Here is a 25,671-nt window from a genome sequence, read left to right on the forward strand (position 1 = left end):
AGATTATAACTGTCATTTTAGTGTGATTTCTATTCAAGATGATATTGTTGTTTCATCTAGAATAAGAAAATAGAGAAAATTGAAGGCATAGCCACTTAAAGGCTACAAATCATTTCACCTTTACCATAAATCAGATTGTAGAACATGTGTAATAATTTGAATAATATCAATTATTCTGTGAGACATATTTTAAAGTTAGATTCCTTCAGTGAATTGCCCTCAATGAGGACAGTTAATTGGCTCAGTTATTATTGGTACTAGCAGTAGTAGTAATTTGATTTGGTATGTTTCAGAAGGCTACAGTCAGGTGTCTGGAGGTGTAGCTTTGTTGGTAGAGTGCTTCCGTAGTGCTTACCGTGCACAAAGCCATGGGCTGAGTCCCAGCGCTGCATAAACTGGGCATGGTGGCGTGTGTCTTCAATCTTGGCACTCAGGATGTGGAGTCAGAAGGACCAGGAAGGAGTCAGGGTCATCCTGGGCTGCATGAGACCCTAGAATTTATACATGAAGTTTCTCCTTTTCATCTATGCTGTTAACTTCCCTTTCATTATATTGGGGAATTTTAATGTTTCACAATACTGATGCTCTTCCTTACCCAACTATAAATTAATTCCCAGCATATATTGTTAAAGAACAAGTTGGATAAATATGTCATTTATATAAAGGGCCTCAGTCTCCTTTGAAACTAAAAATAAGTCAGTTATAAAAATGCTTACAAGATCAATATATTTTTTTATTTAGTTTTATTTTTGCATATGTGTAATGTGCGTGCATATGTGGAGGATGGGTGCACATGTATGGGAGTGCTTAGGCACGTTGTGTGTGGAGGCCCCAGTCTAATCCTAGGAGTCATCCTCAGCCTCTCTCCACTTTAGCCAGGGGAGCGGGGTTTCTCGCAGTTCCTCAGCCAACTTACTCTAGGAAAAAGAGCCCCTGTCTCCACTTTCAGTGCTGGAATGACAGACAGGCTGCCACATGCACTGGGCTTTATATACATTCTGGGACTGCAGAGAAGTCCTCGTGCTTACCCAGCAAGCTCTGCACTTGCAGAGCCCTCTGCTGAGCTCCCACTCAATATAGTCTTTATTGCTTATTGTTGAATTGAAATGAGACAACATGCATAGAAATACTTCTCTAGAAGGCTCCCAAACCAACATGGAGGTATTTCATTTAGGTTTGTAAATGTCATTCAAATTTATATCATTATGGAGTTATTTGTTTTGCTTAGAGGGAAGGGTAAGAGTAGAGTGATGGAGAAAACTATAAGTTGGAAACAGGTTCTGTCTGGATCCAGGAGTTTTGGAATAACATGGCCAGCCATACTAAACATCCCTAACTGCTGTGTGAGGAGATAAAGCTCTTGCCTTTTCTAGAGAATTTAAGATTCTTAACAAAATTTGAAAGTCAGCAATAATTTATGATCTTTGATTTCACATCAGAAAGAAAACATTTCTCTAATAGCAAACGTTAAGTCTAGACAGGATGAAGCTCTAATACACTTAACAATTTGACAAGTCTCATTTAAAGTTAATTAAAAAAAAACCTCTAGTTGATGACATTGTAGTAAAAATATTGAAAACGTCTAAACATAAGACTTAAGAAAATTATTTGGTAACTAACAAAAACTCAGCATTCATCTATTAATATGGAAACAAGAGCAGTAAGTAAGAGGTTTTGGTTTTTTTTTTTTTTTAATCTAGATCTATAAAGATGAATTTTTCATTAGCCAGCCACAGCTACGTTGAATCTCTTCAGGGAGGGTTTGGGGAAATGTTGCCAGGAATTTGAGGATCAGGTGTAGTGGAGAGTGAGGTCTACTAATTACTGATTAAAATGTCTGCTATAGTCAAAGCTACTTATGGTACAACCAGATCGCATCTCACAACATGAATTTTTTTTGTGGCTTTCATATATTCTAAAGATATAAGCCTCCTCTCCTGTTATTTTAAATTACATGTAATTCCATTCCCACCCGCATTACACTGGCTGCTGTGGCTCTGGTGTCTGTCTGAGCTCTTACCTCATGAGAAATTGAGATAGGTGATGTGCCTTAGGAAAGCAAGGGACATAGTGGTTTTCTGGAGATCAGAAGAGGGGGTTTCTGTAGATCGCTTTGTAGTATTCGCCATTCACAGTGCCCCTCAGTTTTTCTCTTACTGTTTGTTTTGTTTGGGGAGGTGTTTTTTCATTCATTAGATGATCTGAAAGAGAACATCATATGTAATAGTTTTGACATGCTTGCTGTTTTTGGTGTCTAGGATTTAATGTTTGGCCATAGGTTTATGTGATATAAAACAGATACCTGAAAACAGACACAGACTCAAGCATTGTTCTGCACATAGATGGACACCAACGTGCACGTGACCTGTGGATGTGGCTTTCAGGGAATCCTTGTCAGCTGGCCAAACAGCAGCTGTGAGCAAAGTACAGGACATTAAACTTAGCAGTTCCAGACAAGATCCTTCCTCTCTAGTTATTGGGATAGCTTAATACTTCCTGAATGCATGTACTAAAAGATCAGGTTTTATGTTGTCTTTTTTCTTACAATAGTTAATAACCATTTTATTTTTGGCAGAGGATACTGAGATTATTGTGTTATGCAACACTTGAAAATTCAGAATGCATTTCAATAAATGCCTTTTTAATATAGATAATCATTAGATAGTCGTTTTTATTTTTAGGTAGAAACTGATGCATACTATTAAGGAAATTTTGACCAAAGACCATGCATGGAGATAACCTAGAACCCCTGCAGAGATGTAGCCCATGGCAGCTCAGTCTCCAAGTGGTATCCCTAGTAATAGGAACAGGGGCTGTCTCCGACATGAACTCAGTGGCTGGTTCTTTGATCACCTCCTCCTGAAGGGGGAGCAGCCTTACTAGGCCACAGAGGAAGACAATGCAGCCAGTCCTGATGAGACCTGATAGGCTAGGGTCAGAGGGTAGGGGAAGAGGACCTCCCTTATCAGTGGACTTGGGGAGGGTTATGGGAGGAGATGAGGGAGGGAAGGTGGGATTGGAAGAGATGAGGGAAGGGGCTACAGCTGGGATATAAAGTGAATAAACTGTAGTTAATAAAAATAAATCTTAAAAAGAAAATTCTTTGTATATTAATATACTTTACTGAAATGTTTACATTAAATAGCTACTTTAACATAAAAATTTTTAAACAATTTGTCATTTTATAGTTGTTTTTTAATTATATTGTTTTTTAATATCCTGTCTTTCAAGTACCAATAATGTTATACTTGTAATAAAAATGAATTATTAAAATATAATATAAAGAAATACAGAAAATAATCCCTAATTTTATAAAACTTAGTAGATTTAACTGTTACAGAGTTACTTTGTCAAATTGCTCTAAAGCTTTTTTTAACTCTCTACCAGCCCAGAAACACTCATGCCCAGTGACAGAGTCTTTGCAGGTTAGCATTGAACCCCCAGTCTCACTGTGACTAAGCTGCCACTCTAACCTCCTACCTTACCCTCATCTCACTTGATGAGTACAGGGTTGCCCCATCCAAGAACTGCCAGTGTGCCTTCCTCAGCTCACTTTCAGTGCTTGTGCCATTTAAGAGATGCTGTAAAGCAATAAACAGAGCCCAGAGAGACTCCTTCAAGTTGTAGGGAGATAGTAGTATTTAACGTGAGGAAGGCCCACAGGCATGAGCTAGAGTGTCCCCATTGGCTGGTGTGGACCATATAGGGGAGCATCCACCCCTTTTCCATCAGGAAAGAAGGTTTGGCTTAGCTTGAGGATATGGGAGCTCAAGAGTCAGCAAAATCCAGCCTAGTTGTTGATGAGAACCTGTTACCTAAGCCAGCATCGCCCATATTCTTCACTATAAATTTATGTTCCTCCTGTGGTAGTGAATGGTTCATGGTTCTTGGCACCTCGGGTCAGGTGAGTGAAGATGTTTTGTAAGTAATTGGCAAACACAAAACAGATTCCATGGGGGAGTTGCGTGCGTGTGTGTGTGTGTGTGTGTGTGTACACATTTTTTGTCATGTTTTGTTTGGGTATTTTTTGTTTGTTTGTTTTACTGTGTTTTTGCTCTTTTTTAAGAGAGAGAGAGAAAGGTAAAGGGAGAGAGAATTAAAGGTGGGCGGGTAGGGAGGTGGGGAGAATCTTTAAGGAAATTTGAGGAAGAGAAAGAATATGATCAAATTGTGTGAAAAAAAATTCAGTGGATTATAGAATGATGGTCTCAAGCTCACCAGTTGATACTTAAGCACATTCCTAGACAGTCTGAAAGTCTGTAAAACTGCTGGATTAGTGTTTCCCAAGGTACTTATTTAGCCATAGAAAGCCCTCTCCTTTTAAAATTAAATGTTTATGTAAATATCTCACAAAGCACATTAAAGCAATGGTACATTACACTCAGTCCTAACCCAAGAATGTTTAAAGAGAATGTGAGGTTTGCTTTCCCATTGCTTAGCAGAACATAGGGTTTACATACAGCCAGGCACTTGACCAACAAGAAATCCCATTCGAACTCCCACTACTTGGAATGGTCAGGGATTCTATACATGAATATGGTAGGACTCCACTGTTTGCTTGCTTTCAGAATATCAGGTTATTTACATTTCACATGTGTCTTTCTGTCCATTGTGCATTTCCAGTGTCCTCCGTTACCACGCTTCACATGGTACATGGTGATTCCCAACCTTGTAGATGTGAACGTTAGCAAACTTACTTCATTCTTCTTCCTCTGTGTCTCCTAAAAATTTATCATTTATGTACATAAAGAAAAATTAATTCAAGTAAGTTTTTAAACTTGCATTCAGAAGGTGAAGGTAGAAGGGTCTTTGTGATTTCAAAGCCAGCCTGGTCTACTCACTGAGAGCTGAGTCATCCAGGACTACACAGTGAGATCCTGTCTCCAAAACAGATGGAGGAAAACAAAACAAATCAAGAAAACTTTTGACTAGCAAAACTAGGGTTGGGATTCATTCAGCCATGTGGTCAGACCATTTACCCTCATTTTAATAAAGTTGTTATAGTATAGAATTAAGTTATCTTTGAGCCTATTCATGCCTGAATCAGTATAAATCTTAGATATTTGATAAATTCAAATTTAAATCCTAATAGTACTACAAACTTGCTTGATAAATTCTGATCCATGTGCCACCTTCTCACTATTAAAAAGAAGAGAAGTTGATAATGGGCATAAGATGGAGTGCCTATTTGTTGGGTATTTGTTTTTGGCACATAAACTCTACTAAAGTTCTCATTCTTAGCGGTGTAGTTCCTGCCGATTCTTATTTCCCAGTCTTTTCCGCTGTCTGAGTTGCTGGACATTTGTTCTTCAGTCATAATGGCAGGAACATTTCACCCAAGCGGAGCTCCAAGATGAGAGAGAGTTCACTGCCTTTCTGAGTAGTTGACATAAGCGTCTTGACCATAGCAAATTATTCAGTGGCAGAAAAATAAACCTCCTCAAACATGAACACCTGTCTACTCATTTTATACCATTATTTATGTAGGCTTCTCAGTAGACCGCAAAGCTTTTAAATGTTCATATATGATTATACTACAAAGAGTTCTGTGCATTCCACGTTATAGCAAACCTTGTATGTTTGCATCATTTACTTTGAGTTTTAGAATACTTGTTTTTGGTTTTGTACTGGTTTTGTGAAGTTCAACTCTGCAAATAACTAACTTGCTCTTCTTCTGCAGCTTGCTGAAGCACATTCAAGTGTCAAGTGCTTGGACTCCATGTGCTGTTTCCCAGAAGGAGAGACCCCATGCACATCTGTTGGAAGAGTGCTGGAGCGAGTCATAGGAAGGTGTAGTCCCAACCATATCAGCAGGTGGGACATTTCACTACATAGCCTTTGCTGCAGCTGAGTGTTCTGTAAATGGACAGAAAGAAGCTGCAGTGCAGAGAATCACTGAATCCACTGGCTTAACCAAGGGAAGCAGAGAGCCTGCTGTTGACCAGCATCATTCTTTGCTGTGGTTGTCACTTGGTAGCTTTGTGATGTGGTCCTGTCACTCAAAGGAAGAGAAGGCACCCTTGAGGAGACGTCCCATCCAGCGAACAAACTGCTGTTTAGTCCTTGTAAGCTGTGTTGACTAGACAGGTGTATATGGCACTCTTCCTTAGCACATGGCTTTTTCATTATTATTTTACCTATGCTCCTGTTTTATTTTCTGCTAAATGTTTAGTTTTTGTTGTTGTTTTCCTACTGCTTTTTGTCATTACAAAAATAATCTCCACACTCACTGTCAATCACCTTTGCTTTCCTTGTTCTTTACCTTTGTTCTCTAAAGCTAGGCAGTCATTCAGGACTATCCAGGAAAGGCTGTCCTGCCCCATGTTCCTTCCAAAATGTCTATAGTGAGGTTTTAAAACAAGTTTTGATTTTACGTTTCCTTTATTTGGCAGTAATTGTCCAATTAAAGGTTTATTTTAGAACATGTTTTTAAAATGCTAATAATATTAACTTTATTTATGGATAGAAGAATCTGGTTTTTTGTGTATTTTGTTGTTGTTTTTGTTTTGTTTTTGTCCATTCTCAAGTCTGTTTCTTAATTAGGTTTATCACAGCTTGTTTTTATGGATCACAACCCCAAATTCTATTTTGGTATAAATAGCATTTGAAAAAAAAATTTATTTCTCTGTATGTTTACCCAAGGTGCAGGTGATTATCAGGTACTAGAGAATGAAACAGCCTCCATGCTTGGTCTCACACTGCTTCCCCAAGTCAAAGCAGCAGCACACTGGGAAGAGTTGTAATTGATGCAGAAAGGTGCCAAGTCCCATTCTCCCCAGCGTGCCAGGAGAATATTAAGACTTTCTACAAGTCAGTGGCTTAGAAAAGCCTGGAGATACCCAAGGGGTGAGAAATAAATGAGTGGAGGGAGTCCATTTGCCTTTTGGTAAAATTGCTTTTAATAATTTGGTTAGCTTTGTATTTTGAAAAATATCAGGCTATCATTCACAGAACATGAAATGTAGTTTCTTGTGATCATGTTCTCATGTTGCTTTTGCTGTGACTTTGTGAATACACTGCCTATGGCTTTAGCCCTCATATATCCTGACTTGAATATGACATATGATCCAAAATATTTCCATAATGTAGTTGTAATTTCATCCTACATAAGTAGATTGCCATGAGTAGATAAATGTATTGGGATATTGGTATCTTAAGTACATGGATTTTTTAAAAAATCATAAAATAGTTCTATCATGTTTTTAGTTAATAGTTTTCCCAAAAGATATTTTAGAAGGGTCTTCTTAATGACATTCATTATTGCTTGGAATCAAAATGGAGTTTAGATTAATATAATATAACTTCTACATAGTTGTCTTAAATTGTCTTTACTAACAATACAAATACTTGCCAGTGATTAAAAAGACTAGAATTAATTTTAAATGAGCATTTTTTTTCCTGTTTTTTGTACTCTTGCTTTCTTGCAATCACTTGTGTAGGTTCTGTGCCCGTTTGTTGTACTGCTGTTTTTGTAACTGTCCCCCGGGAATCTGCCTGGGAGTTATTGGATTTATCTTGGCATGTCTTCTTAAAGGTGGCTAATACTGTCAGTATTTTTGTTTACTCGGAATTATGCCATATTCTTTTTCTAGGTGGTTTTCCTAATAAAATGTCTGCTTTAGCAGTTAAGTAGTGAATAATTCTTTGTTTGGCAAGTACCATGTACCTTCCAATGCCATCAGAATTTTGGGTTATGCCAATGGCTACTGTTGTCATTTTCTCCTCTTCCTGGCTAAACAATGCAAAAAGTCTGTGCAGATGTTCATACAATACAGAGCTGGTTTTGTATTTTTCAAAGGGCTGTTTAAAAATTACTGTAGCTTATCAGCATTGTATCAAAGTCTTAGCGGTCATAGTTTCTACATATACATATGAAATACTTTTATTATTTATGTTTTGATATGGAACAGCTTCTATTCTACATTTGTGTTTCATGTCCAGTTTGAAGGGATAAGGCAAGGCTGAGCCCTCTAGTATAAGATGTGGTAGCTCAGGGCTGCTTTACCATTAACAGTACTGAGCGTCTCTGGAGACAGAACAACTTCCATGTAGTACATAGGCCTTCTTACCTTTCAGACACAGAGACAAAAAACTTAGTACATTTTTTAACCATGTTAAGGTAATATATCTTACACAAACTCAGTTTCCGAGGGAGCATCATGGTGCTGTGTAAAAGACATGCCACATTCCATTCTAAAGAGCTGTATTTCATCATTGACTGTCAGTTTGTGTATATTTTACTTGCAGTTATAAATGAGTTGCTTACTGGTAATTGCAGCTATCTGGGAACTTGAGACAAGAGGGTCTTATTTTGAGCCTGACCTACTCTGTCAACAAAATAAAACAAGCCTGCATTGTGACTGTCTTAGTTCATTTCCTGTTAATGTGATAGAACCCACTGACAAAAGCAACTTAAGTAAGATAGTGCTTCTTGTACGTCATAGTCAAGGGCACAGTCTATCGTGGCAGGGAAGTCAAGGTAGAAGAGACTTGAAGCAGCTGCTAAAATGCACCCATAGTCAGGAAACGGATAAATGCCTGCTCTTGCTCCTCTCTCTCACTCTCTCTCTTTTTTTTTTTTTTTTTTTTTCATTTTATACAACCCAGAATCCCCTGCTGAATGCTGTGGTTTCACATACAGTTTGGGTCTCCAGTTGGTTAATATAATCAGGATAGTCCTACATACATGATGTGGGCTGTCTCCTTGATGGCTCTACAGTGTCAAGCTGACTAGTGGTTCTAACCATCATTGTAATATACACTGGTAACCTCAACACTTGGGAAACTGGGGCAGAAGGATTGCAAGTTCAAGGCCAGTCTTAGAGTGACCCTGTCTCAAAACACAGAAGTAAAAAAAGCATTAATGGTATATAGTTCAGTGGTAAAGCACTTTCCTAGCATGTTGGAGGCTCTGGGAAGGGAAGATGAGAGGAAGAAAGAAATTATTAGCTAATAGGTGTTTTAGGTGTTCAATATTCTTTTAAAGTGATATTTGACATGAAGGCATATGGGTTTTGAAAAGATGAAAAACAAATTGTACATTACCTGATGAAATGTTTTTCTCTCAAGTAGTATTTAGAAAGAGGAAAAACTGATGTAGGGTTCTTGCTGATAGAATTGGACATTTAACTCCATTGGGATGTAGGCATTACAATTAAAACAATACTGTTTCCCCTATATGCAGTAGGAATTAGTCATACTCTCACTTCTTTTTTAATTTATTTTATAAGTGTTGGCTGCCTTATACCTGCCAGATTGGGTTCTCTGTACTTGAGAGTTGTAAACAAGACCTTCCTTAAATCAGAGTGGAGGGTTCTAGGCATCCCTGACAACCGTGAAGATGAGACAGCTCTTCAAGGTTATGGTTACTTTTTTAATTGTGTTTTTTTGGCCACTGACTTAAGCTTCTGTTACATACACAAAAGGTCATTGGGAAACAAGATGCTGGATACAAATGAGTCAAATGACTTCTAGCTCTAACTACGTCTAGGGAAGGAGGACACCCTGGCAGGGGCTGTGTGCTGTATCTTTGTAGCTCCACTCTTCCAGTTTCTGAGTGATTTTTTTACTGCCCTTGGGCTAAGGGCATGTGTTTAAAGTGTGGCAGGCTGTTTGTGGAGTTGCTACTTCATCTTAAGTTAATTGAAGCTAATTCAAAGTGTCAGCGACAAGTGAAGTATTATATGTTGAATTGCTTAGCTTAAGGCCTTGTCTGACAGTCAGCTGGTAGTTACCTTTTTAGACTGATGAAGAATCTGCAAGTGTCTTTGATAGCCTCTGATGCTAACCATTTGTGACATTAAGGCTAATTAAGCGGAAATCCTTAGAGCAGAATTTAGTCTACTCTTCACTGATAAATATGAATGCTTACTATTTCCTGCCAAGACTTTTGGTAGATAAGAACTTTTTCTTTCTGTAATGTCAATATACAAGTTTTCTTATTTTTCAGTAAAACTGAACTCTTCTTTTTTACTTTTGCTGTCTGTGTGTGTAGTATATATGCACATTCTTACATGTGTGTATGTGAGCACGTGGAAACCAGAGGTAGGTGTCAGTGCCCTTGGTTCTCCGCCTTGTGTTTTAAGACGGGCTCTCTCACTGAACCCAGTCTTCACCAGTTTGGTAGGGCTGCTCACAGTGAGCCTGTGAGCCTTGTCTTTGCCCTCCAGTGCTGGCATCACAGGCTCACACAGCCATGCTCAGCTTTTGATGTAGGTGCTTGGGGCGGGAGGGGGGGTCTAAATTGAAGTTCTTTGCAAAGCAGATGCTCTGTGAGCATCCTAGCGTACATCTCCCTAGTACCTACCACCTGGATGTGTACAATTCCTAATAGTGCACTTACTTCTGAGGTATTGAGATTTCAAAAGCACCTTTTGTCTGTTACCCATAGAAACTAGTACCGATACTGCATAGATTCGGGCTAATTTCTGTGTGATGACTACAGCATAATTTTTCCTCAGGTTTTTTTATAATTTAGAGTAGGGTTCAGTGCTAATAGGAAGAACTCTTTAGCATTTAGAAATGAATCAGTGAATATTTTAAAATTTAAAATTTTTTTTTGGCCCTACATTTTAGGTCTTAGTTTTGGTTTTGGTTTGTTTGGTTTGGTTTGGTTTGGTTTATTATTGTTTTTCAACTGAATATTGATTATGGTGAGCCAAACATTTCTCTTACTGTTTCTTTCAGGTTGTGGAGTACATCGGATCCTTTCTATACCAATGACAGGAGCATCTTGACTCTCTCCCCAATGGACTCGTCTACTTGTTAAAGGGACAGTAGGACTTTGTGGGGACAAATTCACCTGTCCTCAGATTTGGGGTCATCAGCCTGTAAAAGGCTAGTTACCTTCTGAAATCTCTGGAGGAGTTGAGACCTTCTCAGAGTCCACGGGAAACAGGCAGTTACATGAACCCTTCTCCTTTCTCTTTAATTTGAATGTGAATATTTTAGAACTTGGAAATAAAGAGATACCACCAACCTCTTTATCTGGTTTGTCCCTTCTGCCCATGGGACTCCTGGCGGCACTGCAGCCTTTGCTGAGGCCACTATACTTTAATATCAAGGTAGAGAAAGGGGTTACTCCTGGTTATGTGTGGTTTTAGGATGAGTGTGGTTCGGGACTCTTCTATTTAAATCTGCTTCTGTAAATTTATGCTAAAGATTTGCCTTGAGAATTCTATTTTTTTTATTAGATTATATTTGAAGCTTTTCGTGGGGAAAGTTAATGTGAATACTAAGGAATTTTGGTCCTTCAGTGACCTGTGTTGTTAATCCATTAGTACTTTTTAAGTTACAGAGCAAACTAGGAGAGCACGTTTCTAACCATTGTTCTGTGTGGGTAGGAAGCTTATACTGACACCAACCTTCTATGTGGATACTGTAACACAACCAGTGAAGCTCATCCGACAAGTGCAAAGAGAGTTTTAAATCTCATGTCCAAGTCAAAGTTAGGGCCATTCATTAGACTTCAAATTGGTGTTTGCTAATATTTTTGTGGCCAAGTATGTAAAACCTGTAACAGGTCAATGAGATGCCTACATTATCATATTAATTTGCTGTATCTGCCTTATCTTTTGCATGCTTCAGCCTGGCTAATATATTTACATTCTACCACACACACCCATTCCCCCATCCCTTGTTACTACCTTTTTTCTTCTCCAAAGACTCTGTTCATAGTTTTATGATAATGTTGTAAAGTTCAATTGTATCAATAAAAAACAAGTTTGGACAGTATTTAAATATTGCAAATATATTTAATTATACAAATTAAAATATAAGCCATAAAAGTCTTTCTATAGCCCGCTTAGAATTACTCTTGACTTTCTGTAAACCAATATTTAGAATAAAGGAATTTTGTTAAAAATCCTGTAAAATCCTGTTACTTTTACGTTATTGTATGCTATCTAATTTAAGGCAGACTGCCACAGCAGAGTGAGTTATGCTTGTCCCATTGGCAGTGTGGTTGCTGAATGAAACTGAAACAAAATCTAAAATGCTAAATTTTTGTAAGCAAAAAATGAATTTTATCAGCAGCAAGTTAATAGGCCATGGATGATTAGTCAGGTACACACACTAGTCTTAATTCCTTGGTTCTCAAATTTTAGTTTCTGAGTGGTCTGTCCCTGAGACTCAGTATTATTGTTTTCATGTAGAAGTAATGTTTTAACCCCTGACGCTATGAAGGAAGCTCTGCTAAACTTGTTGACAGAAGCCTTACAGAGTTGTCCTCTGAGAAGCTCTACTCAGTGCGTCAAAACAGATGCTGAGACTCACAGCCAAATGTTGGGTGATGCATTAGGGCATTTTGCTGAAAAGTGGGAGAAAAGAGAAAAGAACCTGGAGATGACACGAGCCCCACAACAAAGCCAACTAACCTTGGCCCAGAGGGGCTTGATGAGACTAAAGCATCAACCACAGAGCAAGGAAGGACTGGACCTAGGACCCCTACAAAGATGTAGCAGATGGGCGGCTTGGCAGCTTAGGCCTCATGTGGGTCCTCTAGTAAAGGAAGTGGGGACTGCATTGGACATGGAGTCACTTGTCAGTTTTTTGACCACTTTCTTCTGGTGAGACTACCTTGCCAGACCACAGGGGAAGAGGACATATTCAGTCCTGATGCAACTTGATGAGCTGGGCTGAATGAGAAAGGGAGCTTCCTTTGTCTTAGGAAAAAGGGAGGGGAAAGGGAGGAAGGTTGAGGCTGGGACGGGAGTAACAAGGATGTAAATTGAATAAAAAGTAAATAAAAATAACAAAAAAAAAATATTCTCACAGTCATGCCTACATGCCCACTAAACAAACATTATCTGTCATTGAGACTCTTTTCTTAGATGACTTTAGGCTATGTCAAGTTAAAAATTAAACATCACATTCACTAACTGGTTTTTATATACTTTGAAAAAAAAAAAAGAATTGTGAATGAGGGTATGGTGGCACATACCTGTAATCACAGGTAGACAGATTTCTGTGAGTTCAAGGCCAGCCTGGTCTACAAAGTGAGTCCAGGGCATCCAGGGCTACACAGAGAAACCCTGTCTTGGAAAAAAAAAGTTGTGAATGATTATTAAAGAACTACTACCACCTAGTTCTAAGCATGTGATTAAATACGCACCTAAGAGTATAGAAAACAGTACAGTGAGGCTTTGTCATGTTCTCTCAAGAAGACAGTAATTGCGCAAAGATTCGTTCTGCAGTTCTCCACTGCTTCCTGCTCACATGAATGGGACTTCTGACCTTTGCTGGTAAGGCATGAATCACAGAGTAAGAACAAAGACTATCTGTGTGTGTTGCCAATTAAATGTCTGCTTATCTGTTTCACTAATGCAAAGATAGGTTATCCATGTTAGCTGAATATTAATTTTCCTTAACTTAGACATTACAGGATTATGTTTAGGATGACCTACTGTTCTGAAAACACCTTAAAGGGATAATATACTTAGTCATGTTCTAGAGATAAAATATTACATACACATTCAGTAGTAAATGTGTTGTCTTTTAGAATGTCTTAGAGAGAATGCATGCAACGAAATACTTTTGTTTGAGGCATACTTTACATCTGTCTTATGGGATTGATGCATCATCCGCTAAGCTGATTATTGACAAAGGAATACAAAGTCACCAAGAGAAGACCACATGCGGCCTAGCATTGATTGGTGGGAATTTTGAGCATTCAACATTTTTATTTCTTTAAGAAGACTACCTTTTATTATTATTTTTAAGTGGTGCAGAAGATCAAACACAGCCTCATGCATGCTAAGAGGCACTCCAATGCCATCATAAACCTCTGTCCCAGCCTGTGTTCCACACAATAATGAATAGGGGTGAGACATAGCTCAGTACCAGATTGTTCGGCTAACATGTTTGAAGACCTAGATCCATCCCCAGCACTACAGTAAACAAGTCAGGCATCCATTGCTGTGTTCATTGTGCTTTGTAGCTCAGAACAATATTTTCAAAGGAAGATTATCATACTTTTTTATAATTTATTTTTATTTTATATGCATTATTATTTTATATGCATTTTATATTTCCTGCATGTGTCTTTGTGAGGGTGTCAGATCCCCTGCATCTGGAGTTACAGACGGTTTGTTATCTGCTTGTGGCTGCTGGGAATTGAACCCAGGCCCTCTGAATGAGCAGATAGTGCTCTTTACCCCTAAGCCATCTCTCCAGCCTGTATTTTATACTTTTCAGAACATGATTTTTTTTTTTTTGCATTTACTTGAAATGCAGTGGAGGTTTTGGTTTTGTAGTATTCCCATGCTAATATTTTTATGATAAAACTCCACTACAAAATGCCAGGAGAGCTCCCCCAGAAGAGTTTGCATTATTTCCTTCAAATTCTTTGTACGGTTCCATGTTGATAACCAGCTTCTTTTATCTGTCAAAGGAGAGTACAGTGCTGAATGTGTCACTCTCAGTTTACCAATGGTCTCCTCTGTTTCTTCTGAAGGCTGATCTGAAGATAGTGATGAGCACCAGGCCAGTTAGCACAGTCGCCAGCCAGCACCCCACTCAGCTTTAAGGATGCAGGCTCACCCAGGAAGTCAGCTAGAGACCTTGCAGCACTGTTTAGCTGTCTCACGGCATCTTCTCACAGTTTCTTGCCTTATCAGTACTGTACAGCTCTAATTTTTTAAAATTTATGAAATTTATCAAATAAAATTGTGCCTATATTTGAGTGCTTCATCATTCAAACTCATCCTTTGTCTGTTCATCAGAGCAGCGGTTCCAGGGTTGCTTCAGATTAGTTTCCCAAATGACTCCCCATTATCATATAAGATATCATGGCTTTCACTGGCTGTAAGGGGGTAGGGATTTGCTTCTTGACATGGGCCCTGGCTGATCTAGAACTTGTGTAGACTTGGCTGAACTTGGAACTCATCAGCTTCTGCCTCCTGAGTGCTGTGATTAAGGTGTGCACCACCGTGCCTAACATAAAATAGTGCTTTTAAAAGCAGTTACGTGATTGGTGAGGTGGCTCTTTGAGTAAAGCAATTACTGCTTAAGTATGAATATCTCAGTTGAGGTCACCAGAACTCACATTAAAGCTATCTGTCACTGGGCACAGTGGTGCATGCCTGTAATCCCAGCACTCATGGAGGTAGATTCATGTGGCTTTCTGAGTTCAAGGCCAACGGGTCTACAAAGAACAGAATAGCCAAGGCTACACAGAGAAACCCTGTCTCAAAAAATAAAGACAATGAAAGTGATCTGAATGTAATCCAAGTGTTCTTTTGACAAGATGGAAGACAAAGAAGAATCCCTAAAAGCTTGGAGACCAGGTGGCCTAGCATGTGTAAGAGCAAATATTAGATACACTGTCTCAAGCAAAGTAGAAAACAAGGCAATTTACAGAAAACACATAGCCATTACCTTAAATAGGAAGAAATGCAAAGCAACTCCACAAAAACCAGGAACAAGACAAGTTGTCCTCTGTCTCCATACCTATTAAATATAATACTTGAAATCTTAGCTAGAGCAATAAGCCAACTGAAGGACAGCAAGGAGATACAAATTGGAAAGGAAGTCAAAGCATACTTGCAGGTGATATGATAGTATACATAAATGAACCCCAAAATTCTACCAGGGAACTCCTACATCTGTTAAACAACTTCAATGAAGTGGCTAGATACAAAACTAACTTTAAAAAAATCAGTAGCTCTTCTACATATAAATGACAAACAGACTGAGAAAGAAATCAGGGAAACAATGCTTTTCACAATAGCCACAAATAATATATCTTGAAGTAACACTAACCAAGCAAGTGAAAGACCTATATGGCAAGAACTTCACATTGTTGAGGGAAGAAATTGGAGAAGTTACCAGAAGATGGAACCATCTCCCATGCTCATGGATTAGTAGAATGAACAGTAAAAATGGCCATCTTACTAAAAGCAATCTACAATCTTCAATGTGATCTCCATCAAAAGTCCCACACAAGTCTTCACAGACCTTGAGAGGACAGTTCCCAGCCTTGTATGGAAACAGAAAAACCCAAGATAGCTAAAGCAGTCCCGAACATTCCTGATTTCAAGTTGTACTACAGAGCTATTTAATAAAAAGAGCATAAAAACTGACATTTTGACCAATGGAATCAAATGAAGACCCAGACATAAATCCACATGCCCATGGACACCTGGTCTTTTTATTAAAAAGCCAGAAATACACAATGGAAAAAAAAGACAGCATTTTCAACAAATAGTATCTGCATGTAGAAGAATATAAATAGATCCATGTTTATCACCCTGCACAAAATTCAAGTCCAAGAGGATCAGAGACTTCAACATAAACTCAGATTCTTTGAACTTAATAGAAGAGAAAGTAGAGAACAGCCTTGAACTCATTGGCACAGGAAAAGACTTTCTAAACAGAGCACCAATAGCACAGACACTAAGATTGAAGATTAATAAATAGAACCTCATGAAACTAAAAAGCTTCTGGAAGGCAAAAGAGACCATCAGCCAGACAAAATGTCAGCCCACAGAATAGGAAATTACTTTTTCACCAACTCCTTCCAACGTGTGAAGAGGGCTATTATCCAAAATGTATAAAGAACTCAAGAAATTAGACATCAACAAACCAGTTAATCCAATGAAAAATGAGGTATATACTTAAACAGAATTCTCAGTGGAGGGACCTCAAATGGCCAAGAAACAAAGAAACATTGAATATCCTTAGCCATCAAAACTACAGGAAAATACAAATGAAAACTACCTTGATATTTTATCTTACACATGTCAGAATGGCTAAGATCAAAGACACAAGTAACAGTTTGTGCTGGCAAGGATATGGAGCAAGGATAACCCTCCTTCATTTCTGGGAGGAGTGCACTTGAAGAACAACTATGGAAATCGATATGGTGGTTTCTCAGAAAACTGGGAATCAATCTATCTCAAGACTCAGCTATACCACTGCTATGCTTACATACAAAGGATGTTCCATTCTACCACAAATAGACTTGCTCAATTATTTTCATAGACACTTTATTCATAGTAACCAGAAACTGGAAACAACCTAGAAATCCCTCAACAGATGAATGCATAAAAATATAATTATGGTAATTTACACAGTGGAGCATTCCTTAGTTGTTAAAAGAACGACATGAAATTTGCAGGCAAATGGATGGAACTAGGAAAAAAATGCTGAGTGATGTAACTCATAAACACTAACATGGTATGTACTCACTCATAAGTGAACATTAGCTGTTAAGTAAATTATAATCATGCCACAGCCCACAGACCCAGACAGGCTAAGTAACAAAGAGGGCTCAAGGTGGGATGCATGGATCCCCCTGGGAAGGAGAAAGAGAATAGATTTTGCAGGGGCCAGTGGGAATGGGCACAGGAGGGCTCAGGTGAAGAGGGAAGGACGGAGGGTGAGAGCGTAGGGAAAGATGATTGGAACTGATCGGCATTGGGATGGGGTGGCAATGCAGAGACCTAGTGCAGTAGAAACTCACTGGATTCTATGAGGGCGACCCTAGCGAGGACTCCTAGTCATGGAGGATGCAGAACCTGAACTGGCCATCTCCCAGGCAACTTCCAGTGGGAGGACAGGGACCCGGTTACCAAACCTATTTATACTCTATCCTGCCTGCAAGATGTGCTGGGCTACTTAAAAGCAGTACAGTAGGGTAAGGAGCAGTAGAGAGTGGAGAAGACAGTACAGTGGAGAGTTCAGTAGAGAAGACAGTACTGAGTTCATTCAGGGTTTGGTTCAGTTCTGTTCAGTCAGTCGGAAGTCAGTGAATGTAGCGCACTGGAGGTGAGTCTGTTAGTGAGTCCCTGCAGTGCAGTAGGTCAGCAGGAGGCGGATGAAGCCAGAGAATGAGAAAGCACCAGAAGATTTGAACAGATTGCCAGACTTAGTTTGAGGCCAAGCAGAGCAATTCAGTCAGAAGGCAGGAGAAATCAAATTGGATCAGTCAGCTTGGAGACAAGTTTGAGCGAGAAAAGCTGACTTGAACCAGCCAGCTAGAGTTCAGAAAGAACTAAAACAGAATCAGTTATTCAGCAGTAAGCCTCCGAAATGACAATTGCATCAGGCAAATGAAAGTTACTTTTACAGTTCGCTGTCAGAATATTTAAGGCACAGTGAAATTTGTGAAAAAGTTTCCAGGCAACAAACATTCTGAGTCCATGTACACAATAAAGCAAAAGGTGTGACTACATAAAAACTTCTTTGCTAAGTATGTGTGACCATGATGGCAGGTTCTATAGCTAAAAGGCCTAGACTATAAAGTAGTCTCTTACCAAGATAACACAGAGGTCAGAAGTGCATAAGATGTGTGACATCTCTCCTAGGCATAGTTCTATTAACTCTGGGAGCTAAAAATAATGGTGTAGGGAAGGAGAGTTTAAGGTAATCATTCTGGGAAATGTGGGTGAGGTTTGTCTCTATAGCAAGAGTTAGGTGAGACCTGCCTCCACAGAGAGAAAAAAGGTCACCATGGCATTAACAGTATGCACTGTCAGCTTTTCTGGATGGAATGCAGCCATACTTGAAGTTCGTGGAGTTCAGAGGCAGTTTTTCTAAGCAGAGCAATTCAGTGAGAAGCCAAAAGAAGTAAATTTGAATCAATCAACTTGAAAAGGAGTTTTCAGAACAGCTGAGTAGAACCAGCCAGCCAGAGTTCAATAAGAACTAGAAAGGGTGAGCTTGTTCAGCAGTAAGTCTTGGAGGCTAAAAACATTCTAGGCCGAAGTTAGCAGACGGAGGCTGGAAGCTAAAGCCTTCAAGGTCCACCAGACTTGCAGAAGATTAGATTGTGTGGAGGCTAGAAGCTTCCAGGACTAGGCCTAGGGATAATTAGATAGAAATGCTCTGGGCTCAGCCCAAGCCATGTATTCATAAAGCTTCAGTATGGCTTTCATTTCATCCCCTTATATCAGGAAATAAAAACAACATTTATACCTGTTGATATACAATGGTGTCCTCCTTGCAAGATACGCTAGGGCAATGGTGGCACAAGCTTGTGGGAGAAACCAAGCAATATCTGATTTGACTTAAGGCCTACTCTACCATGAAGATGAGACCCATATATGATACTGCCTGAGTGACCAAGAATCTGAGACTTGAGACTAGATAGCTCAGGGATCTAGTGTAAAACACTAAATGTTACTGTTAAAAACAAACAAAAACATGGAAATAAAATGACTTGTGGTGAAGTCTTGCTATACTCATCAATCAGAGAAACTTTCTCCTGCAACAGATGGGCAGAAATACTGAGACCCACAACCAGACAATGTACGAACAGTGAGAGACCTTGGCATACCTAACCCTAAACTGGATGTTTCCATCAAATCCCTCCCCTCAAGGCTCAGAGAACCCCGTGGAAGAGGAGTTTGAAAGAGTGTAAGAGCCAGGGAGGATGGAGGACATCAAAAAAAACAAGGTCCCCTAAATCAACAGGATTGATACACATATGAACTCACAGAGACTAAGGCAGCATGCACAGGGCATGCATGGGTCTGCAGCAGATGGGGTCCTAGACCTGAAAGGAGACACATGCCCCCATTCCTAGTTCAGAAGCTACCTCCAATTGATAACCACCTGCAAATGAAAATTCAGGTTTCCCCAAGGGAGTCTCACTAGGGAAACAAGTACTCTGTAGGATAACAAGTACTCTGTAGGATAACAAGTACTCTGTAGGATAACAAGTACTCTACTCTGTAGGCTAACAAGTACTCTGTAGGATAACAAGTACTCTGTAGGATAACAAGTACTCTGCTGCATGCCTGGCAATAGACAGGCAACAGAAAACAAATTCAATAGCATCTGTGAGACAGGTTCCTTGTTTCATAGCATTGGGTCAGGACTTTCTCTTTTTTCTTTTTGTTACTGTAAAATTTTTATCTTACTGTTTTTCATTTAAATTGTTTACTTTACTGATGTTTTTCTTTTCTTTTTTTTTCCTACAGGCCCTTTGTATGCATATTGTGGTTTCTAGTTTAGTGATTTTATGGAATTCATGAGTGTGTGAACAAGTGGATCTCTGTGTCTTGTGTGTTTTGGGGGCTATTTTCTTTCTGTTGTTTTATCCAATTTCAATGTTAGTTTTTATCTTATTATATTATGTAATATATATTTGTTTCATTATTATTCCTTAGAAGCCTGTTTGTTTTGTGATTAGAGACAGAAAAGGGGTGACTCTGGAGGGGAGGGAAGGTAAGAAGCAACTGGAAGGAGGATAGGAAGGGGTGACTGTAACAAGGACATATTATATGATAGAAAATTATTATTATTGTTGTTGTTGTTGTTTTAGATGCATCTCTCCAGGTAGTCCTGTCTTGGAACTCACTGTATAAACCAGGCTGGCCTTGAACTCACAGAGATCTGCCTGTCTCTGCCTCCTGGGTGCTGGGATTAAAAGTGCACATCACCATGCCTGCCTCCCCCACACACAAGTAAAATAGAAATCTATTTTTCAATAAAATGAATAAAAAAATTCCAAGGGTGAGCTGGGCATGTGGCTCAGTGATCAGTGTTTACCTAGCAAGCATAAAGCCCTGGGCTCCATAGCTGGCACCACAGAACTGGAAAACAACTCATGAAACAGTAGAAATTATACCTGACAGAGTTGTAGTATCTAGAAAATACAAAGAACTCAAGTAAACAATGGACACCCTGCCAACACAAGGCCATGGAGACATGGGAAATTTCAATAAGGCCAATTAAGGACGTTTAATCAGAAACCAAACCATCTCCATAGAGAAAAGGCAAAACCAAATAGATGGTTGAAAACTTCCAAACATTAATTAAAGAAGAACTAATGCCAGTCACCTTTAGAGTCATCCAAAAATGAAGGCATGTTTCCAAACCCAGCGGAGAACAAGAGAGACTGACTGTTTTCTAATTGATAATGACACAAATATCTGCAGGAGATACTAGAAGCTGTGTCCAACAGCAGAGTAAAGGGTAGCACACCACTCCTAAGTGGCAGCTGTTCTTGGAAGGAAAAAATGCTTCACCATAATAAAATCATGAAAAAGCACATTGGCAGGAAGACAGAAAACACAGTTGCTTCAACTGATGGCAGAAAGAAGTAGAAACAGCTTGCCACTTGATTGTGTTAAATAAACAAACAAATAAATAAATAAATAAGGGAAGACTGGGAGACAATTGCCACAACCCAATAAGAAAGCTGTGTATAAAAACCCAGCCAGCATCACACCGAAATGAAGGGTGGAAGTCAGATTTTCCTCCAAGATTAAGAATGAGAGAAAGGTGTTGACTTCCCCCATTCTCTTCAAGTTCCGAACATTTGGGGCATCCAAATTAGGAAGAAGATTATCTGTGTTCACAGATGATTTTTACATATTACTAGAAAATGCTAAATATCTTATAGTCTGGGCTGGAGGGATGGCTCGGGGGTTAAGAGCACTGGCTGCTCTTCCAGGAATCCTGAGTTCAATTCCCAGCAGCTACATAGTAGCTCACAACCATCTGTAATGGAATCTGGTACCCTGTTCTCGAGTGCAGACAAACATGCGATACACACATAAACTTCAAAAGAAATCCTATAGTCACACATACACCACACACACCCCCATTAGAACAATGAATTCAGAAAAAAATAGGAGATATGAGCAGCAGCTAAAGGAGCACACCGCCAAGCCCGGCAAACCAAGTTCAATCCCAGGACTCACACAGTGGCGAGAACTGAGGTTGTCCTCCAGCCTCTGCAAATGTGCCATACAGCACACGTGCACCCATATGCACGCACTAAAATACGTATTTTTAAAAGGTACAAGATATAAAAAGTTACAGCTTGGTTCTAGTTCTATGCATTAACAACCAACAATCCAAACAGTTGGGCTGAGCTTGGTAGGATACACCTGTTAGACTACATTGGAGCACTACTTGATCGGGACAGGAGGACTTGAGTTACAGCCAGCCTGAGTTACACAGAGAGACAAAGCCTACCCCTCTCCCAAGAAACTCTATGAAAATGGGGGGAAAAAACCCGCATTTACAAAACCATCACAAGAATAAAATACACGTGTTTCCTGAGAACCCTGTAGTATTTGAACACCACTCTTCTGGAATACAGGTTGTGATGCACATGGCCGTTTGGATTTATGATAATTTTCCACCGCCTGTCCAGGATCCATTCCCTCCATAGGTGCCCAGGCATTGCCCATTAATCTTTTCTTTGGGCTTCCCAATGCCCAGGTACTGAGCTTCTCTCAGAAGTAGGAAATTGCCAGACCAGGAAATTGCCACAGGCTTGCAAACGATCAACTGTCTCCGACCAGCTTCCGGACCTGCTGGTGGGAGTTTGCTCTGGCAAGTCCATTGTTCCTGGTAAGACACCATCAGACCTAGGCACAGCACAGGATCAGGTGGTGCATGCCTGTAATCCCAGTACTTAGGGAGGCAGAGGCAGGCAGATACCTTGTGAGTTCAAGGCCAGCCTGGTCTACAATGTGAGTGTAGGATATCCAAAGATGCACAGAGAAACCCTGTCTTAGAAAAAAAAAAATACAAAGTGTGAAGCTACAACCAGTGGAGAGAGGAATGGTTTTTGGTTGCTGAAACACTTTTTTAGAAGAAACAACTTAGGGGACTTGCAATTCCTGATTTCAAAGTATATTATAGAGTCGCAGCAATGGAAACAATCCTAGCATGAAGACGATCACAGTGCAATACATCAGGAAGCCAATAATAAACCCTCTTGTGTATGGTCAGTGGTCTTCAAGTAGGAGAGCAAGTGCATTCAAAGGGAAATGGCAGCTTGTTCAACTAGTAGTGCTGGGAGAATGCAAAACAATAAAGTTAGTTCCTTGCTTTACACCATGAGTCAAAATTAAATTGACTAAGGATGTTAAACAGAAATCTCCAAAATTGGAGAACAAAGCAGATGAAAGAAAATATTCATGACCTTTGACCTTAACAACACACACCTATAATCCCACAAAGACAGAGAGTCCTTGGAGCTTGCTGGACAGTCAGCTTAGGCAGTTGCTGAGCTCCAGGTTCACTAAGAGACCCTGTCTCAAAAAAACAAAGTAGGGGCGTGCTGACCTCTGGCCTTTACACACACACACACACACACACACACACCATCATCATCAACAACAATAACTTCACATGAACAAAAATCAACCTAATTTAAAAAGTTCAAAGGACTTGGACATCTCCAAAGATGCTGTTCAAACAGTTAACAGATATGAAAGCCTGTTCAACACTGAAGAAATGCAAATCAAAACCACAGTGTGGGACTGAAGACACGGCTTGGTGGCTAAGAGCACTTGCTGCTCTTCTGGAGGACCTAAGTTTGATTCTCAATACCCATGTTACATGGCTCAGAACTACCTGTAAACAAAGCACCAGGAAAACCCATTCCTTCTTTTGGCTTTGATAGATACCCACAATGCATACACAAACCCCTACACAGTTACACACATATACACATAATTCATTTTAAGATAAGATATTATCTCACACCCTTTGGATATCTACATTGAAAAAGAAGGGTAAATGTGTCCACAAGTGTTCAAGAGACTGGATACCCTTGTGTCCTTTTGGTGAGACTCTAAAGTGGCAACGCCACTATAGAAACATACATCAATTCCTCAAAAGCTTTAAAACTGTAGCAATCTCACTTTTGGATATATCTCAAGGCAGGGTCCCAAAGAAATATATGCATACCTAGATTCACAGAATCTCTGTTCAAAACAGCCAAGTTGAAAATCATCTCTCATCCACAGACACAGAAATAAGCAAAAGGTAGTATGTGTGCATACATACTGTGGAACATTATTCAGCCCTGAACAGGAAAGAAGCCCTGCCAGATGCCTCAATATGAAAGAATTTCATGGGCACCATGCTCTGAAATAAGCCAGTCACAAAAGAGACAAATACTGCATGAGTTAATGATTCTATCTAAAGTAGCAAATTCTTAGAAAAAGAAAAGTTAGTGTTGACTAGGGACTAGGGGTGGGGAAAAGAGGGAAGAGGTTATGTCTTTGTTTTAAACAGTGTGTCTATCAGCAGAAAATCAAGACAGAAAACACAGCTTACGGAGAACAAGAATGCAGGCAATTGCTGCCCTACAAACACAACCTCCATCTATAGTTAAAGAAAAAAAAAAGCCTTTCAAGTCTTTGGCCATCATTCCTGTCTTTTTTCCTATGTGGAGGTTTGGACCCTCTGGCTGGTTTTGCATGTTGGTCTGACCAGTACAGGAACTGCAGCAATAGTGGTCAGTATGGTAGCCCCCTATTTTCCTAGGTGAAGATCTACTGCCCCAGCTTCCAGCACGTCTTTTCACAGCAAGCACTTCATCCTCAATATCTAATCTGGTACATTTTGTGTTCCTGGCGAGCTACGTAAAGTTAAGACATTACTTCACTCGTCTGAACGCAAGAATTTTCTGTCAGTGCCCATGCGATGGTTTCAACCACTTCAGCAAAGTCCTTAAAGGCATACTGTGGAAGTCCAGGAGATGCAGCTGCATATGATAGGATGCTTGGCCAGTTTAGTGTCTACTGCCCTCCATCAGGTACACAATGTGCCTCTGAAAACTCAAGTATCAACATCACTACCTACTGTGCTTTGTGTATCACCCATCAGATTCTCTACAGAACCTCAAAAACTGCAGTAAAAAAATGGCATCTTCTTCATGTCTAAAATCCATCATCAGTGTTTCCAGCTCCTTGGAATACTTGTCACAGTCCCAAGGCAGAAGTCAGTGTAGGAAGAGCTGGAGTGCCAACTGCTTACATCTTTGGAGATCCAACTGCTTACATCTCTAAGCTCAGCCTCTTCAATGTGATATTTTGTCACACAAGGACCACTTTGCCACTTGTCCCTCTGACGCCTGTGCCAATGCCATCAGTGGCTTTGTGAATCCAGAAGGGTCTCTTCTCTCTCACAAAAATCCATCAGCTCTTCAGCAGTCTTTGCAAGTGCTGTTCCCTTGGTCCATGCTATGCCATCAGAAAGACAAGCATGTGCTGCTGTTTTCTGCATCATTGATGGATTAGTTCATCTTCGGTTTCCTTCTTAAATCACTTGCCATGAAATACTGAAAAGCAATGGATGCCAGAGCCCAGAACTCTACAGACTGATTTTATAAACACCAAAGCTGTCAGCAATACTCTTGGCCAGAAAGCTTCATTATCATACTTTTGTACTCGTTATGGAGGCACAAAATAGAGATGACAATTCATCAGCATCCAAAAGGCTTATTGCAGAAAATCATACCAATTCAGGAAGAACTTCCATGGGCTTGTGCAAATATTTCATAACCTATGACCTCTGAAACTGATAAGCCGATACTAAGTTCTTCAGAAAGTTCCAGAAGTGCTACAGCAAGCACTGGGACAAAACACATGCTGTTCCCTGACTCTGGGAAAGGCCTCCAGATGAAAGGCTGTTGTACAATCATTTTGCAGCTCACTTAAACTAGTTGCTTCATCACATATCTCAATTTGTCATTTAAAAGTTGAATATAGGCCGGGCACAGTGGCACATACCTCTGTGATCCCAGCACTTGGGAAGGCAGAGGCAGGCGGATTGCTGTAAGTTCAAGGCCAGCCTGGTCTACAGAGTGAGTTCAGGACAGCCAAGGCTACACAGAGAAACCCTATCTCAAAAAAAAAAAAAAAAAATGAACACAGTAGCTAGAGAGATGATTCAGCAGTAAAGAGCACTGGATCCTGG

General features: G+C 39.7%; 1 protein-coding gene across 4 annotated transcripts in view; it reads left to right on the plus strand.

Moving 5' to 3' along the window:
* Positions 1–11,873, plus strand: part of Atp11b (ATPase phospholipid transporting 11B (putative)) — an 86,890-nt gene extending 75,017 nt beyond the window's left edge. For 2 of the 4 annotated variants that reach the window (XM_060378225.1, XM_060378224.1), the window contains 2 exons: positions 5,681–5,814; positions 10,687–11,873. In XM_060378225.1, the coding sequence (XP_060234208.1) occupies positions 5,681–5,786 (106 nt within the window). In that variant the 3' untranslated portion in view covers positions 5,787–5,814; positions 10,687–11,873. Of the gene's footprint in view, positions 1–5,680; positions 5,817–10,686 lie in introns of those variants that run through there. The other 2 variants (XM_060378226.1, XM_060378227.1) reach the window with 1 other exon arrangement.
* The last annotated feature ends 13,798 nt before the right edge of the window (positions 11,874–25,671 follow it).

The sequence above is a fragment of the Meriones unguiculatus genome, chromosome 2 (assembly GCF_030254825.1).
Source record: "Meriones unguiculatus strain TT.TT164.6M chromosome 2, Bangor_MerUng_6.1, whole genome shotgun sequence".
Lineage (NCBI taxonomy): Eukaryota > Metazoa > Chordata > Mammalia > Rodentia > Muridae > Meriones > Meriones unguiculatus.